The 18,610-nt window shown below is 40.2% G+C and overlaps 1 protein-coding gene across 4 annotated transcripts in view; it reads left to right on the top strand.

Moving 5' to 3' along the window:
* gpat2 (glycerol-3-phosphate acyltransferase 2, mitochondrial) overlaps positions 1–18,610 on the top strand; it is an 86,642-nt gene that overhangs the window by 66,748 nt on the left and 1,284 nt on the right. For all 4 annotated transcript variants that reach the window (XM_034596033.1, XM_034596029.1, XM_034596031.1 and 1 more), the window contains 15 exons: positions 614–747; positions 1,022–1,121; positions 3,147–3,326; positions 4,316–4,414; positions 5,177–5,259; positions 9,122–9,252; positions 9,405–9,475; positions 9,723–9,883; positions 10,006–10,109; positions 12,224–12,408; positions 12,933–13,010; positions 13,193–13,315; positions 15,625–15,745; positions 15,983–16,051; positions 16,447–16,502. In XM_034596033.1, the coding sequence (XP_034451924.1) occupies positions 614–747; positions 1,022–1,121; positions 3,147–3,326; positions 4,316–4,414; positions 5,177–5,259; positions 9,122–9,252; positions 9,405–9,475; positions 9,723–9,883; positions 10,006–10,109; positions 12,224–12,408; positions 12,933–13,010; positions 13,193–13,315; positions 15,625–15,745; positions 15,983–16,051; positions 16,447–16,502 (1,695 nt within the window). The remainder of the gene's footprint in view (positions 1–613; positions 748–1,021; positions 1,122–3,146; positions 3,327–4,315; positions 4,415–5,176; positions 5,260–9,121; positions 9,253–9,404; positions 9,476–9,722; positions 9,884–10,005; positions 10,110–12,223; positions 12,409–12,932; positions 13,011–13,192; positions 13,316–15,624; positions 15,746–15,982; positions 16,052–16,446; positions 16,503–18,610) is intronic.

The following is an 18,610-nucleotide window of genomic DNA, read 5'->3' as shown; positions in this document are numbered from 1 at the left end:
AACCAAAAACAAGTAAATAACTGGGCCAGGCCAGCATGAAATGCTGTTCGTGGCATATTACAGGGCAAATTCCCCAGGAAATTAATTTACCGATGTTGATGATTTTCAGTTGGTCGTCGTATATATATTCAATGTGTCTCTGTATACTGTCCTGTCTCCTAGGTTATTTTTTATTTGTTCAAATCGTTTATCCAGCATGTCTGAATTTACTTCACTCGATATATAACTGTGTTTGCGTTTGTAGCTCTTTATGTTTATGTCTGTAATGAAAAAGAATTGAACTGTACACTAGAAAGACCATGTACACAATGACAGCATTGTTGTTGACCTCGAGGAAGGAATCACTGATGGTCTGCTTAAAGCTTCCACAGTCCAAAACACTCCCCACATATCTCTCTGCCGACATCTAACTACTTTTATTTGAGTTGTTTTTAAATTAAACATGTATTTTCTTGATCCCATCCACTGATGCTATCTGAAGCTTGATTATAATATTGATTAAATATAGGGCCACAGAAACTTAATCTGTGCACCAGTCAGCACAGTCCACTATTGTTTGCCATTATGAAATGCAATGTGAAGAATCTAAAGCTGCCCCTGTCCTGTAATTCAGGGATCTCTGCTGGTTTATGTTTACGTGCGTCAGAGCGTCGTGGACTGTGCCCTCATCCCTCTGGTGCTCTTCTGTCACAACCTGAGAGTCCCATACACTGTTTGTCCTCTTCAAGTTTACAGCTCGCCCCTCAGGTAAAATCACACAAAGCCACATAGAAGCTGCCAGGCAAGTCGCACTGAGATAACAAAATAACACTCTGTACCCCCCCGCACTCACACACAAATAATGCAGACACCCTTTTGTTTGCCAGGAATGAGATGCTGAATTTATCACTTACTGTATATTCACAGCACCATATTTAGTCCAGTGGATTTAAATTTAAACACAGTGTGAAGATGCATCACCACACCAAGCTTCTAATGTAAACTCATATCTGTGATACTGAATCCTCAATTTATCCTATAGATCAATCCTGCAGAAAGTAGGCGTGGTCCTCCTTCCACCGTCTGCATCGACTGAGCAGGAAGCTGAGGCGGACAGACTGTACTCACCTGTCATGACCTCTGTAAGTAATCTGATGTTTATCACACCTTTATTGGGAATGTGTTGGTGATTGGATGCTGCAGGTGATCATACTGATCAATAGATTCAGTTGTGTTACTCCCTTTTGGATTTGACATGTTTTTAGATACACAATCAAGTTAAGAAAAACATATCTGTAGATCTAATTAAGAAAAGAACAATTAACCATAAACTCTTTATTCATTAGAAATTATTTTATCTGCATTATCTATTATTTCTATTCCTTCCAATAGATGCTGAGATACTCGACACCTTTATCTATTTATTTAATTATTTTTTAAAGATATGAATCACACATTTTCATACTGTACATATATTTTTACTTTTTTACTTTTATGTTATATATATATAAAGTATCTTTTCTTTCTCCTTGTACTAACAATACCATTAATTTACATCCTAATACATTCCTTATTTGTAAAAACATACTTAGTAATATACAGGATTCTGAAATTCCACTTGGAGAAACCACATTGAGCTCATTTAAATGTCAACCTCGAATGGAGCTTGTCTTTAGTGATGCATATCAACAACACAGTTTCTTTTTTCCAATTTGTGGTCTCCAACCCCAATGAGAATGAACTTAAATACAGTTACATTTGCAAAGCTCCTTCAGCCAAAGAAGGTTTTCAACAACTGTTTTCACATTTGTAAATGTCCCCTTCAGCAGTCAAAAGTTAATTTGGGTTTCGTGTAGCGTTTCCTCAGAGTCACCAGCCATAAAAACAACCTCTTGGTACAAATCATTCAGGCTATTGGAGCTGGAGTGTTTCCTCATTAGCTGTCGAAATGAAACCAACAACAGTCTTGTATACAGGAGTGCAACACGGTCATGAATCACAAAACATAATGCTAATATTTTTTAGGGTAATTGTATAAAATTGAATGGTAAGCAAAAGATACCTGTTCTTCCAATTTGCCTGTTTAGAGCATGTGCATTCGGTTCAATGGATTCTTCCTCACGTCTGCACACTTTTCTTCGCGCTCGATGGTTGAGTGTTATCACACTCAGCCCCTCAATCAGAATAGGAGCTGTCTTTTCCCCCTCTCACTCATTTCCCAGCCTCATCTAACACTCTATTCCTTCTGAAATTACCAAGGGGTTTGAGTTTCACTACAGAGATTGCAGCTTTGGAGTTGTCTGGAGTAACAAAGCAATGAGGAGAGGGCGGAGAAAGATAAATAACGATGGTTAGTTTGATTGTTTGAGCTTGGAGGGTCTGAGGAGGTTGTGTCAGTGTTTATCAGATGGTAATTTGTGTTTTCCCCGTATTTCGGGGAGGTTTTCATGTGTTAATGGCTCTCTCTTTTGAATCACCTCCTTGTGCCCTTTGTCTAAGTGCCTCTATTAACTTGATTTTGTCAATAATCAAGGTCTGTTCATCATTACTACACTGCCTTTGTGTCAGGCTATGGAGATATTTGTGCTTTGTATCAGTTTTCCTGAAGATGTATATCATTTCGAGGAGTTACTGGCTTCATTAAGATCAATATTGTGCTACACAGCTCAATGAAATGTCTCAGTGTGACATTAATCTACAAGACTTCAGCCACAGTGGAACATGAACAAGTTGTTTATGACTGAAGCAGCAATTATGTTTTTTTTTCCATTGACCATTTGTGTGAGGAAGCATATTGGCTATGCGTGAGAAAGCAGGCTTGTTCATTGGTTGTATTTCAATGTTAATAGACCTTTATTGTTTATTGAGTAAAGGCCTGTTTAGCTGCTGTTCAATGGTAATTGAATTCCTCCTGTCTTTGAGGGAAAGACAGTACTTGGGGCAAAGGAAATATCTCTGAATATCATGAAGTGTCCCCCGCAGTCCCTTTTCTTCCTGCTTGTTATTCCATCTGCTTCATGGATTTTGACTTCTCCTCCCGCAGCTGCTGTTTTTTTATTTTATATTTGTATTTTAAAAATGCAAGGCAGGCATTTTATGTTAATTGCTCCCCTACTGCCAGGACTTTTCAGACCTTTGCCCTCCCCTTCTCTCTCCTCTCTGCTCAGCTGGTACGTGAGCTGCTACATGAGGGCCAGGCGATTAGCGTTGGTGTGTCATCGGAGTCTGGCCAAGGTGGCCAGTGGCTGGCTCGCATCAGACAGCTCATCAAAGAAGGACATGTCCCTGATGTCTGTCTGGTCCCTGTGGGCATCTCCTACGACTGTCTGCCCAATACTAATATACAGGTGAGGCTAATACACTTAACAAGAGCCATGACGTGAACAGGTTCCGTTTAGAGCAAGGTTTTCAAACTGTGAGATGTGCCTCAGAGGAAGAGGAAAAGACGTGAGGTAAGAATACTGTATGAGGTGTGAGGGACAGGTGCATGTTGGTGTATTAAGATCAAGAATAAGTCAGTTACTGTTGTTTGCCACAGTTATTCATCCAGCTCACTATCAAGGTTAACAGTGGCAGCTGCAATGTTTTTAGTTTTGTTCATTATAAAAGTAGTCTTGTGACAGTTGTATTTACATCTATGGGAACATTGCAGACAGAAACGGACAATACATATTATTATTATTATTAGTAGTAGTTTAAGAGGCTTAACGAAATACAGTGAACATTATTAACTAATTTTGGAATGTATTGCTACACCTTCCCCTGTTCCCTCATAAAATTACTACTAAATCAATATTTGTATCAATATTTGTGACATAATTAAAGCTCAGAATATCCGAGTGGGGTAGTGATAGTGGCAGCTGCCAGTGGTGATCCAGTGTACAGCTCGAGAGTCTTTTGTCACAGCTTTCTTGTCTAATATTGTAATATTTTTTGTAATGTTTTTTTTAGTTGAGTAGATTTGCATTTCATTTTTTCAAAGTCGGTGGCCAGTGGCCTCCATTAGTGTTGCCCTCTGTTAGCTTCACTTATGACACCGGAGAGTGGGTGTTACTTTCGGTCAATTACCATAATATGGTCCTCGCTTCATCGTTTTGTTCTGCCATTCAGACACATTTCACATACAGTACTGTACACACAGTTCCACTCATACACACACTCTGAGACTGGGTACATGTCCTATTCACCATAGATCTGCTCATTAGTGGTATTGCTGTGGGAATGTTGTCCCCAAAGGCAAATACCTCATTATAATATAATCACTAACTCTGTTGTATGTATTTGTGTGTGTTTCTGTTTGTTTGTGTGTGTGTGTTTGTGTTGTATATCCTTGCAGGTTGGCCTACGCACTGTGTTTCAGTGGCTCTTGTCTTTTCTCTGGAGGAGACCAGAAGGATGTGTGAGGATCCACCTCGCGCAGCCCTTTTCTCTCAAGGTGCACGTTAGGAAGAGCATGTCATTTAGGACTTGTCATTGGCAAAAGTGGTTCCCATTTCTTTGTCTTGTGACCCTTTAAACCCTTTATTACATTTACTTGTGACACCTCTCCACAGGTCAACAGAGTTAATGTGAACATGAGATGTGAGCAGTTCAACCAAAGAGTAATTTTTCCTTCCCAGGTTGTTTCATTTGACTGATCCCTTTAATCAACTTCTTGGGACCCCTCAGATTTACCGTGAGACCACTTGTAGGGTTGCAGTGCCCAGATTTGACAGGCAAAGATTAAACTTTGTCATAAATCACATTGACCTTTGTAATCTAAAAAAACAAATTTATCTCTTAAATGAGTGTTGAAATTGTTCTTCTTTAAACTTTATCCTGACTCAGAAGATTATATTTTGGGCTCGTAAATTTAAGACGCTTCCTACTTGAATGGAGACATATTACAGTACATTTAGCGTATTCAACATCTCAGTATATACATGCAACATGCCACAAACCACAGCCCTCTAAACTAGTGTGAAGATTAAGGCATTTAGCAAACTGGCGTCTGAGTGCAGTCATCATCTGGCAGAAATAATGTAGGAATGAGCAGCTGAAGTAATATATGAAATCAAATGTTTTGAGGCAAACTTAGTTTTGAATTTATGCAAACTAACTCAGTTAATCTGATTGTTGTGATGATGCTGCTGGATGATTTATAGATAAAACTTTAGCAGCTCTGTGTATGCATTCATTATCCTTTTTGTGTGTGTAGGAGATGTGCGATTCAGGGAGGTGCATGGTAGATGAATGGCTCCCTCTACAGGACCTGTTGCTGCCTGTGATCCTCAACAACAGGTAGTCAAATCACCTGTGTGTGTGCACCTGTATGCTCCAGTGAGTGTTCTTACTGCCTGTGGACAAACCACAATGGGATTCAGATGTGGATTGTGTTTTATCCAACATCTGTGAAATTAAAAAGTTGCCTCCTTTTAAACTTTGACGATCAACTTCCCTCTTAACCGCAAATCTGGCACAGACATGACGCAAGCTCTGATGAGAATTTTCATCCTCTTAGACTCGGTCCAATTACCATCAGCGTAACACAGTCAGCGCCAGTGGAAAAAGATAACCGAAAAATAACATCCTTGCTCAATGGCGAACAAAGATGCTTCTCTCTTAAAATGTTTAATTCTTCCAAGAGAGAGAGAGAGCGGGACACAGGAGAAACAGCGCCAGAGACGAAGAGAGGTAGAGGGGGATAGATGGACTGGGTTGTTAGCATGTGAGCTGTTGTGGTTCTACATAATTTACATGCACTGTCTTTCTGTTTGTCTGCGACTACAGAAGTTTCAGCTTTTGAAGCCTGGTTTTTGTGCCAATGTATTAAAAATACAGCAAATATCAGGGCTACCGTAATGAAAATTGAAAGTCCTCACAAGTAGGGCTGGACAATTAAGAGAAAATGTATTGAAACCGACATTTATATCCTCTAACCGACCTAATTTTGCTCATGACAGTTAATTCAGGTAATACTTTCCCCAATGCTTGCATTAAGGAGCTGTTGGGTTTCCACTACGTTCCGTGCCGTTATCACCCTGCTGCCTGTCCTCCCTCCTCACTCCCCGCTGACCTGCGCTCACATTACCCATTAACAATAAACACCTACACCATTTAGAAGTTATTAGGACACGTAGGCTACAGGACTTTTTACTTTAATTTACTTTAAGATTTAGGAGACACGTATCTAAACACATTGAGAAACAGTCCATCATTTTACACGCACACCGTTTACACACAACACGAGCCGTGACGCGCAAAACCAGGACATCAGGGTTAAAGTGACCGTAACGATCCGGATTCAGGATCCGACAACAACGATTAATAACTAATTAAATGTGATAGTCAGTTTGTGTGAGGCGCGACAGGGACGAGGAGAGAGACACACACACACACACACACACACACACACACACACACACACTCCTTCAGACAGGAGAGAAGTTCTTCCCATAGATTGTGTTCAACTTCATTGTTGCAGAAGAAGCGACGCCCCACATTTATCCAGGAACATTAATATTTATTCAGCAGGTTTTGATCAAGATCAGTTCACATGTGAGTGATAAGAAAAGAGCAGAGGAGCAGAGTCTCTTGTTGACCGACACTTAGTAATGCGCCAAGTAATGCCTCCATTGGGGGGGGTGTTATTAAATCATTGTTCATTAATCATGATATTGATTTGAAGTCATATCACCGAGCCCTACTCACAAGTCTCGTTTTAAAGAGGTGCACACACTCAGATTATTTATTTTTGTTCTAGATGCAAAGTGTCGCTGTCTGTAGAACATGTGTATTAACAAGGCCAGAAATTACACACTCTGATTCCCGACTCCACAGTGAGCACTAAAGTAAGAGCACTACTACATCTGCTTATTCATGCAATTATCCAATCAGCCAATTGTTTGGCAGCAGCACGATGCATAAAACCATACAGGTATAGGCCAGGTACTTCAGTTAATGTTCACTTCACACATGAGAATGGGGGGGTGGAAATGTGATCTCAGTGACTTTGACTGAGTCGTGATTGCAGGCTGGTTTGAGTATTTCTGAAACTGCTGCTCTCCTGGGATTTTCACACGTAGTCTCTCCAGTTTACTCAGAGTGTTGTGGAAAACTCAAAACATTCAGTGAGCAGCAGTTCTGATAATGCTGTTGAGAGATGTTAAAAGAGAACGGCCAGACTGGTTGGATCTGACAACAGGGCTATGGTCACTCAGATAACCACTCGTAACAACTGAAGTGGGCTGAAAATTCTCTCCGAATTTACACTTTAAACCTCGGTCTACAAAAGCAAAAGACCACATCGGGTTCACACTACTTTCAGCCAAGAACAGAAATCTGAGGGAGCAGTGGACATAGACTCATTAACACTTGACAGCTGAATCTTTAGGAGTTGCACAAATGTACGTTGACGACCTGCTTGTGTTACTTGAAGACGTTGTACCTCTCATACAAGAGGCTTCTTTAGTTCTAAATGACTAGTGGGAGGTTTCAGGTATTTAACCTCTCTGGATCGTTACCTATCTGGAGAGTTGTTGACCCCCCTGGCCAACTTTCCAGGTGAAGTCTCGATAAGTGTTGCCTGGTCTGATGAATGTGGGTTTCTGCTGAGGCTGCAAATGGTCTTGTCAGAATTTAGCATCAACAGCATGAATCCATGGGTCCAACATAACTTCTGTTAACAGTCCAGCCTGTTGTCTGTGTGGGAATTGTGTGTGTTGGCCCTTTATTACCGAATCAATCACAGTTTGAATGCCAACAGTCTATCTGAGTATTGTTGCTGACCATGTTCATCACTTTATGGCCGCAGTTTACTGTCTTGGAATGGCTACTTCCAGCCCCATGTCACTAACTAAAGTTCATGAAAATGAGTTCAAGGAGCCTCAATCTGAATCACCACAGAAAACCTCTGTGATGTGATAGAGCAGGAGATCGGCAGCCTGAATGTTCATCTGATATGTCTGATGTAATCATGTTAACAATGAAGCCGAAGCTCAAAGAAAACCTTCCGACACCTTGTGGAAACCATACGACGAAAATCTGCTGTTTTTATGAGAACAAAAAGGAGGAACAACCCAGTATTAGTATGGTGTTTATAATAAAGTGTTCTGTGAATGTCTCTCTCTCACTCACACAGTTAAGAGGCGTGAATAATACCTACTTTTACTGCAGCTAGCTTGAGAAAAATACCTCATTAAACACCTACAGCTTGAGGTTTTATACACTTGTGTGCCCCTCAAGAGACTGAACCTAGAGGTTTGGTGACAAATCCTGTATTAAAAGTGAATTGATCCTTACTAAACGAATGATCTATGATTTATGCCATATGATATTTTGTAATTACAAACCCTTTTTTTTTGTCAGCTGGAACAAATACTTGTACTGGGACTCGCATGATTTGTTGTGTAACTCTCTTGACAATGGGTGCAATTTACTGCAACACATTCTAATGGCATAAGGCCAACTGTTGTCGTTTTTTTTTATTGACTGTTTTTCCAAGAAAATGTGGACCTGGTGGATTCGGTGAAAACCGTGGTAACAGAAAATGGGTTTAATATGACAGTCGTGAATAGGACAGCAAAACAAACTGGTACTTTCCCACCATCAGTTGGGATTTGTCACCTTGCAGTTCTTCACCCAGTAACTTTGTCGTTTCATTATTTGAAACAAACAACGCAGAAAATGATGGTTGTCTTGTTTTGCTGATGTTGTTCTGATTACCTTTCGTATAAAAATCCTCGTTGTTGGAGTAATAAAGGATTTATCTTTTCTTATCTTCCTAACTGCAGTGATGAATACATTGCGTCTTCTGTGTGTGTTTCACAATAAAAGCTACCCCAGGTTTTTTCTAGTCAAATGCTTTTAATGTCATACAGAGAAGAGAGGGAAAAGGGAATAGTATGGCTGTTATCATTGAGATAAACTACACTGGATCAAATGGCGGACTCAACCACAATAACAGCTAAAGAATAGAAAAGCAGTCTATGAATGTAAAATCATTAAATAGCTATTGAGGGAAAAAACAACATGAGTTTGAGAAGTTGGGTTTGATTTCATGAACATTTTAGGGATTACAACTTGAAGAAGAATTGAGTTTGTCTCTAAAATGAAATAACTGTAAACTCATCCTTCTCTTCCTCTTCTCATGTTTCCTCTCAAGAACTGACACTGTGTTTGGGCGGAGGAGGATGTTGTGGCTCCTGACCTCTTCTCATTATGCATCTGAACTTGAAGAGCTAACTCCTACAGAGAGAGACCTCAGCATCGCCATCATCCTTCACCTCATCTTTTGTAGGTCCAGGATTATGTACCCCTGCTGAATTCTAAATGAATTTTGATAAACTGTTATTTAAATTTTATGCAAATTGCGCCGATTATCTGTGTGTGTGTGTGTGTGTGTGTGTGTGTGTGTGTGTGTGTGTGTGTGTGTTCTCTCTTTCTAGCTGCAACTTCCTGCAAGGCTGTGATGTCCACCGGTCTGGTGTCCAGTCTTTTGTTGTACAAACACCACAAGGTACAGACATCATCCTTGTGTTGGTGTGTTTGTTGAGCGATTTTCCCCACGGTGCTGTCGGTGTTAAAATCCGCCCCTCTAAGGATCCATCAGAGGCTCATAAACAGAATTGGTTTTTCGTTCTAGTTTATTAGAGTGTGACAGTGATTTCCTGAGTCATACCCAGCAGTCTCTAATTAATGTCACCAGATGGTTAATACTCACGTCTGATTTTGGAGCTAAACTTCTCCGTCCTCCTCCTCCGCAGGGTGTTAGTGCATCTGTCCTGTGTCGGGATGTGGCTTGGCTCACGGAGGAACTATTGTTCAGGAACAAAGACGTCGGCTTTGGGGGGAGTTTAGCGGAGGTTGTCCACTATTCCCTCTCTCTGCTTGCCCCGCACCTCGTCATAGGTGCAGTGCCATCTAGGTTGGTTTTCCATCTGTGAACCCAGACAACTGCACACAGCACAACTGTGTTGCTTATCAAAAATCCAATTCCCCTTTCAGTGAAACCTCTGTCTCCATTAATGTCATTTCTTCTTCTCATAGGAAAGACCCTCTTATTGTTCCCCATCCCTCTCTCGCTGCCTCACTTCACCTTGCCCTCCAGGCTCAGATTGTCACACACACCTTTATATTAGAAGCTGTTGGTGGTGAGTGACTTTTCATGCATATATTTTCTATTGCAGAGAAAACTTTCTTATAACACTAAAGTTGAAATATCATTTGGAGACCCTGTGTTCTCCAGGCACCTTATTTTCCGTGGGAGGCCTTGGCAGTGGCTCTGACTGTTGGCATGTCAGGACGGAAAATCAGTTTAAATCATGGCATTTCAAAGTATTTCAACTCAATATTCATAATGTTTAAGGAAGACCAAACTTTGAGCCATGTCAAGGTGCTGTGCACGCAACAGATTTTTGTTTCCACTTTTAAAAAAGTGATGACAGATCATTAGTGGCACTGAAATCCTTCAGCTGGTTTGAACTCTTTGTTCTGTCACTTCTTGTTTGTACTTTTCTTCAAAATTTCCACATTTGTCAACGAATGTGACATGTAGAGATTCTTGTCAAAACCCTCATTAATGAATTTCTACACCTGTAACAGGAGAGTCATCTGTGGAAGTCAGGTAGCAAAAATATATGAGAATACAATACTTCAGCAGCAAGATTCAGAAAAAAAACCAAAACCAGCCCTTTTCCATGTTACATTAGTTTTAATGATTTGCAAACCTGTTTTATTGATTAAAAGCTCCAAAAAGATAAATATGCAAACAACACAGAGGACCTTGCCAGTCCTTTAACAACAGAAAACTCATCATTCAATCCGTACTTTGGATTTGGGCGATATTACCTGTATTTTTTTCAGACTCTTAATAAACTGTTGCCATATACCTCAGAACCATTCAATTTAACAGCTGACTTGTAATCACACTCACCAAAGGGTTATATGTAAAGGTCGGATTGTCATCTCTGCAAACCAGTATACCTGTGTTTTCATATATATACCAATGCAATCTCATTCCTGTGAGGGAAGAGGAACATATTTTAATATTTATGGCTGTTTTATTAGTTTGTCTTTGTGTGGGAGCTGTTAAATAAAAGTCTACTCAGTGGATGTGGAACTCTAGACCAGTTTCTCCAGGAATTATGTCCATATTGGATGATTCTGCACCTCAATATTCACGTCCAGTGGCAACATTGAGATGTAACCAGGCAGAAATTAAATGCCGAGTTTGGAGTCATACATGTATAGTGAGTTAGCTGCATTTGACTTTTGCTTGTTTTTTTACAGTTGATGTTTCTGAACCTTAACCAAGTGTTTTTGTTATCTGAGCTTAACTATAATCTAATCATCGTTAATTTACCATAACCACAATCTTTTCCTTACCACGCTGTAGCTGCCACATGCAGATATTGCAGAAAATGAACAATTTTGGTGCTGAATCTAATCAAGGGATTTTCAGAATCACCCAATTTTGGCAGTCTTGTCTGGCAGAAGGTTTTGGAGAACAGCATAATACATATGAGTAATATATGGTAATGTGATGTTGGGACGCCTAGATCCTTAATCGTCACTATATATTATATTCACTCATCCTTAAAGCAAAAAGCTACTGTATCTTTTGACTAAACCACAGTCAAATGCAGTTTTGTTTCTAGACAACCTGGTAACAGGCAGATTTGGGTGAAAGCATAGAAAGACTTGTACGTCACTAGTTGAGTTAAAAATAAAGCATTGTTGTTTATCAACAGAAATCTTTTTTTGGAATTAGTCTGCTTCCGTGTGACTCATTATTCCTTGTTCGGTTTGTTCAGTGGTTTTGGAAGTGAAGCTGGTGGGCAATGGGCTTTTTACTGCTTAAAGCCTCTTTGCAGTAGACTGGGGGCTAACGTCGAGTGATACAAACAAGTTAAATCAGTTCTATTGAAGCTATGAGTTGCCATAAAATAAACTCTGATTTGAGGACACTTGCCTCAACCCCATCAGGATTTGTGTTCAGTATTCTTCTTGCAGGTTTTACATTGTGATAAAATTTGGTGTGAAGGCAGCTCTGTTTATGGACATGAATGATCAGGATGTTAAGACTTTCCCACCAGCACATCAAAGTAGGATAAAGGGGGATTTAAAGTATAAATAAAGACATAAACTTATGGCGGAAATCGTACATCACACAATATTTTGCTCAATATAGACCCACTTTTCTCACAGCATGTGCATTATGAATTAGAGCAAATGGTCAGATGTTTACGTGCGTTTCTGTCCTTAGCATGCGCGGTGTCTGCCATGCTGTGTGAGGTGGCCGTCAGTGGCGTCAGCAGCGGGGTGAGGAATGAGGGTGTGGACGGTGCGGAGGTCAGAGGTGACACGGACTTTGATGTGGTGCTCTGCCAGTCTGAGCTGACAGAGCGAGCCCTGCAGCTCTGCCACCTCCTGCCTCCGGGCTTCATGCCAGTGAGTTTGACTTCATCACACACACACACACACACACACACACAGTATATCTCATTCAGTGGATGTTAAATGGAGCTGAACAGCCATTCATCCTGCTCTGCTGCCTCTATCTCAGGCAGAGAGAGCTTTTGGATTGTGTGTGTGTGTGTGTGCGTGCGTGTGTGGTTGTCTATTTACATGCTCCATCAGACTGACTTCAAGGGTTGAATCTGAGCCAGCAGTACCATTTCTTTCTCTGTTTGCTCATCTTTTATTTCAGCAGCAGCTCTTTCTTGTCTCTTCTGCTTGCAGCAAAGCTTCTCACCCTATTCTTTATATTGCCCCTGCTCTCATCCCCCTGCCGGCCATCTCTCATTCTCCTCGTCTGATCTCTGCTACATCTCTACTACACACCTCATGCGCTCTGCCAGCTGTCTGTTTCTGCACTCCTCTAGATGCTTGATGGACAGACTGACGCTGTTTGTGCCTCAAACCTGTCTTCTCCATTGAGCTCAGCCGTCCTCTCTCTGTCTCTCTCTCTCCAGCCCTGTCAGTCATCCCAGAGTTTTGCTCTGGACGCCATTGACAGTCTGGTACGCTGTGGCATCCTGATCATGGAAGAAGTAAGAAAACTTCTTCTTTTTTTTTTAAATGTCCAAACATTGTTTTTTCAAACATAACAAACTACTGTTTTTGAAAATATAAATGCCTCAAGATTGATCTAGTAAAATGTTCAAAATGCTCTGGTCACAGCAGGCACTTGTTTATATTCAAGTTTTTTCTTCATACCATCGATCCTGTATAGATTCCCAGAGATGTTCCCATCTGTGACTTCTGGAAGAAAGAGGGCACTCTGACCTGGACCACCTCTGACGACCCTTATCAAAGCGACTCTGACTGTGATGAGCAGGACCTGCGCTCCTACAAGGTAAAACGCTGCTGAGCCCCTCAGGCTTCTTCACATGCCTCAGAGAAGCACCAGAGGTTACATGAAGGAAGAACACTCCACAAGGGGCAGACCCACAAAAGATGGCACCCTCAGTGACTGCTTATGAGGCACGTAGAAAATTACTAGCCACACCACATGAAAAGGAACTTTGAAGTAACTAAATCTCCATCACAAAAGCACCTACACAAATGAGTCCCGTATCTTGAATACCAATTAGCAGTATTAGCGGTATTTGTCAGCTTTAAAAGAAGAGGAACTGTCATGACTGTTGTATGTGATTTTCCAAAGCAACACGAGACAGCTAACCAACTTCCAAAGGGACCAAACAGGCAGAGCTCAAAGTGCACGTGCATCTGTCACAATAAAGCTGCAAAGTGACATTAATGTGACAGCTTCAAGAGTCATAACAGTCAAAGTCAGACTTGAACCGCATTTAACAAAGAGCAACAATCAAAGCACAGCGACGTGATTGGATAAACACTTTAATCGAACCGCTAATAAAAGGATTAGTCACCGTTATCAAATCATGAGGAGCTTTTTTTGTGAACTGATTGTAACATGTTATCACTCAAACGTACTGTGTTCTCGACGTTTAACAGAACTGTTTGATTTGAGTGTATTTGTTGCAACAAAAAACTAATTCAAAGCACCAATTGTCATGAAACCTTTCTTGTTTTGAATTGTCTGCCGTAATTCAAGCAAACATTGAAGTCATTTAACTTGTCTCAGCGTTCAATTACACATGACCATGACCTATGACCTATGCTTTTGCCCGAAGCACTTTCATATCATGTGAGTGTAAGTGTGCAGATTGTCTTTTTGACCCCTCAAGTTGAAACGCTGCATTATTAAAAATTTGTGAGAGCTTGAAATATTCAGTGTGTGGACTACACTGAATGCTGCTTCTGTTCTTCACCTCCATCCAATTGGGGTGAGATATGCACACTGCCTATCCTCCTTTACTTACAGACATTAAAATGTAACAAACACTGCAACTGGCTGGAGTAAACTACACAGAAGACAACCAAATAAATTCTGATGCAAACCTGTGCTGCAAGCAAGTTGATCTACCAGTCCAGAAAGAGCAATGCCACCTTTGTGCTGCATAAAATCCTTTCTTTAACTTCACCTTTGTCTACAGAGGAAGAGCCTCACCTATGTTTATACAGTTTTACTCGCTTTTTTCTTTTTCTTTTACCAACTCACTCTTCTTCTCCCAGTGCCTCTGTGCCGCTGCCCCCAGCTCAGGTGCTGAATGAGGACAGAACACACTCCCTACCAAACAATATAAAATATTCTCTCACCTCCTCCTCCTCCTCCTCTACTGCCTGTTATCTGTTAGCCTGCATAAATTCACTTGGGGTGGTCTCTCAAAGCAGGTTGGTAGTGATTCATGTTAAGTTGCAATAGTATTAACTTCTCAAGAAGAAGCCTGGTCTTGTGTAGCTTCAAAGTTTGGAGATTTATGCTCAGACACCTGAACTCTAAAACTCCTTTTTGTTTTGTGTCTTTGTGTTTCCAAAGGCACTTTATCTTATTTTATGTTATTTACAATGCCCAGCAGCCTCTCTTGCCTTGTTGGTAGCTGCTGTATTTGCCCTTTTGTCATAATGTGTTTATCCTGCTCGTACAACCATTTTGATTTTAAAGTTCTACTGTGTATTGATGCTTTTAAACCGTTTATATCCACACAGTTATTTGTTTGAAGACGAATCAAATTAGGCTCAATCGACTAAATGCCCACTGCTCGTTGAAAAATTGGATGTCAGATATCACTGTATTTGTAAGGATTACAGTAAGATAAATAAGAATTGGCCTGATACATTTTTTTTTATATGTGTGTAGATAGCACTGAGAAACTATAACATCTGCTGCAGACTGTTCTGTATGCTGTACTGGTATGGGCGACCATCCCTTGAGAGATGTATAATTTCATAATGGACCAAGTAATACAGGGCAATTCTACAGGAGCAGCTGCTAACCTCCGCTCTTATAGAGTATATTCCCATGTAACAAAATTATAATGGCCCCATCCACACTGTTCACTGTTCAGAAAGTGCTTCTATGAAACCTCTGTTTTTTGGCCTCCCTCACGACCAAATGCAACTGTGAGCTCAGGTTTTATGGTAAATGTCTGAATACATGAACTCAGAGCAGGAATAGATTTCCAGCTTCTGAACCCTTCAAACAGAGGAAAGGTTTCTTTATGACAGAATTGTCCAGTATAAACTATATGGACATAATGGCTCATTCTAATGATCAGCTTCTTCCCTGTCCACTTTCCCTAGATAAGTCAGCCAAGCCTCTGTCCAGAAATGCTCTTCTTCCTCTGCAGTATGCTGGCTGGACATCTGAGGGCGCTGTGTTGGACCACAACAGGACTGGACCTCATAGACTCACCTCTGCCAGGTACAGTGTGTTTACAGGACAGTGTTCATCTTTTATACAAGATATCTGTTTCTTAAAAAATAAAATATCTCTGTGTGTCTATGTTTCACCCTGTGCCATTTGTACTGACCTGTTAACCACTCACCAGCCTTAAATATACAGTATATCAGCATGTTGCTGAACCATGAATACTCCATATAATAACTGTGCCGGTTGTCCAGAATAATTGCCTCTATATTCATGTATTTCCTGATGTAGAAACAGAGTTTGTGGCTCAGATACACTCTCATCTGTGTGACACGGCAAAGAAGAATAAACAGCACTATGGTGAACTCCTCCAGACACACACACACTAATACACACACACAAACACAAAGATCTATAAAAGCTTGTAAACTTGCCTCGTCCCACTGATTCCGTGTGTTGTAACAAATCAGCAGAGACTGCTGGAGAAACGCCCAGAGATTCCCCCACTCGCATCAAAAACTCCTCTTCTTCTTCTTGTTATTCTTCTTCTCATTCTTCTTCTTCTTCTTCTTCTTTAAAAAACACATAAGACAATCAGAAACCACCCAAATGACACCCTTCAATAATACACAGTGAAAAAAATCCCATCAGTCCTGCTGGAAATGGCTTTGTTCTGTTATCTCAACCTGGTTCTTCTATATTGGATATCTGTCTGTTCTTTTGATTCATGTGTGCCTTTGTGTCCTATCTCACAGAGAGCTGCTCAGAGGAGGGTGTACACACTGCAGTTAGAACACTAATAGACCTGGGGGTGAGTGACAGCCTCAATATGAATGTGTGTGTGAGTCTGTGTGTGTCTAAATATGTTAGTCTGTATAGAATTAGTCCGTATCGACTCAGGACTGAAAGTTTAGGCGAATTCCAACTCCTAAAAAGTTGAGCTCAAACATTAATCTGTTTCCGGATGAATGTGAATAAAACCCAAACCCCCAAAATGGCAAACGATCAGTCAATTGCTGGCAGCATTTTTCAACAATATTCTTAACGTCAGCAGGAATACAACCTGATTTTAATGCAACACTCAGCCTGACTTGATCCATATCCAATCATATTTGTGGCGGAAATGTCAATCTGAACTGGAGTCACTGGGCCAAGGACGCAAGTAATTTAAAACCAGAAATTGGAAGAGTAGCACAGACAAGTCAAGGTGTCTTAACTGTGGCAGTGTGATCGACATTTCATATTCATGTCTTATAAACAGAACACAGGTATTATTTGTACCATAGACTTTATATAAAGATCAAGAACGCGTCTACACTTTTTCTCTCTACCCAGAATTGAAGGTAGATGATATGAACGCTGCCATCTTGCATATTTGAAGCACGACTCTGTGCTGTAGCGATCAGGGGACAGAGCCGCTGTAGCGAGGACCTGTCGGTACGCAAGCTTGACCAATCAGGAGTCAGTCTCAGCTGTAAATGATGACTTTTCACCTCTTAAAGCATTAATAACTATTTAAAACCCAACTTATATGAAACATGAAGACTTGAACAAACATCAGGGTGATAAGAACTACCTGAGACGACAGAAATCATCTTTGAGAAAAATGCATTTTTAGTTTGATCCATGACCCATCCATTAACATGGATGAGGCAGGATTTCTGACCTATACTGCAGCCAAACACTAGGTGGCAATCATGACGCTTTGGCTTCACTTTTGGGGAGCACTCATGTCTTCCATCTTTATATACAGTGTATGTTAAAGACCTATAATCCCATTATTAACATCTTTATCTATTTTACTTCCCCCCCAATGACACTTTTCAAGTGCGGTGGAACTAGATTTAAAAACATTTGAAACATAAAACATTTATTGTCTGTTATCGACATTTAGCAAATGTAGTTATACTATGTGGGATTAAGTCTCTAAATTCTCTAAATATAAACGTAACTGGGCTCAGCGGTGTACTTTTGTACAAGTTTTACTAGCATGTATTTATGCTACTTTACATTTTAACATCACTACATTTCCGAATCAAATATTGTGCTTTTTACTTCACTATGTTAATTTGACAACTATCGTTCAAAGTTACTTATATGAAAATAATTTTCAACAAAGTATTTGATCATCAAAATAATATAAATAGCTTATAAAATATGATTAGTTGTAACAGATGAATATGCCCAACAAATCACCTCAGTGAGTTATAATATTGAGTATTTTTCAGAAAATGCATGTGTACCCAAGTAATGCATTTCAGACAGAGGACAGATTCTTGGCTGGCGTTATACAAGTAAGGTTAAATAAATATTTCTTTCTGTGGGTTGTGAGGTGACCTGAACGGAAAACAAAGAAAGAAAGGAGGCACCAAATGGTTTGTCTTGCGGAGATATGTGCACCTGTTATCGCTGTCTGCACCGACTTAGCAACCGGCAAGGGCGACCTCGCCGATTGGCACCAACTTAAAAAGCAGTGAAGAGAAATGTCACCTGTCGTTCTAAGAAAATTGGAGAAGTTCTCTCATAAATCAGAACTTTTTTTATTCATAAATATTTAAATAAGTGTTTCGGCACAAAAGCATTTTGCCACTCTGCCTTTCAACTTTGTGAAGTAGGCAGTGTCTGCACCCATCAGTCGCTATCAGTCTGCGGGTTGGGAATCACTGTCTTTAAAAATAGAGCAGCATTAACCCACATATCTGCAAAGATCTCATGAGGTACTTATTAACTTTCTTATTAAGGCTATTATCCGAAATGGCTGTTATCTCGTTAGTGTTTAGGATTTGACAGATGATTTACAATTCTAATCACAATGGAAAATTTGGAAAAAAAGGGAAATTTGTTTGTAATGATGCACTCTTAAAATAAAGAATGAATGAAGTGATTTAGTATTAATTATGTTATATCTTTATTGTCTTT

This window comes from Hippoglossus hippoglossus, chromosome 9 (assembly GCF_009819705.1).
Source record: "Hippoglossus hippoglossus isolate fHipHip1 chromosome 9, fHipHip1.pri, whole genome shotgun sequence".
Classification (NCBI taxonomy): Eukaryota; Metazoa; Chordata; class Actinopteri; order Pleuronectiformes; family Pleuronectidae; genus Hippoglossus; species Hippoglossus hippoglossus.
The sequence above is the reverse complement of the archived record's forward strand: the minus strand, read 5'-3'. Positions and strand labels throughout refer to the sequence as shown.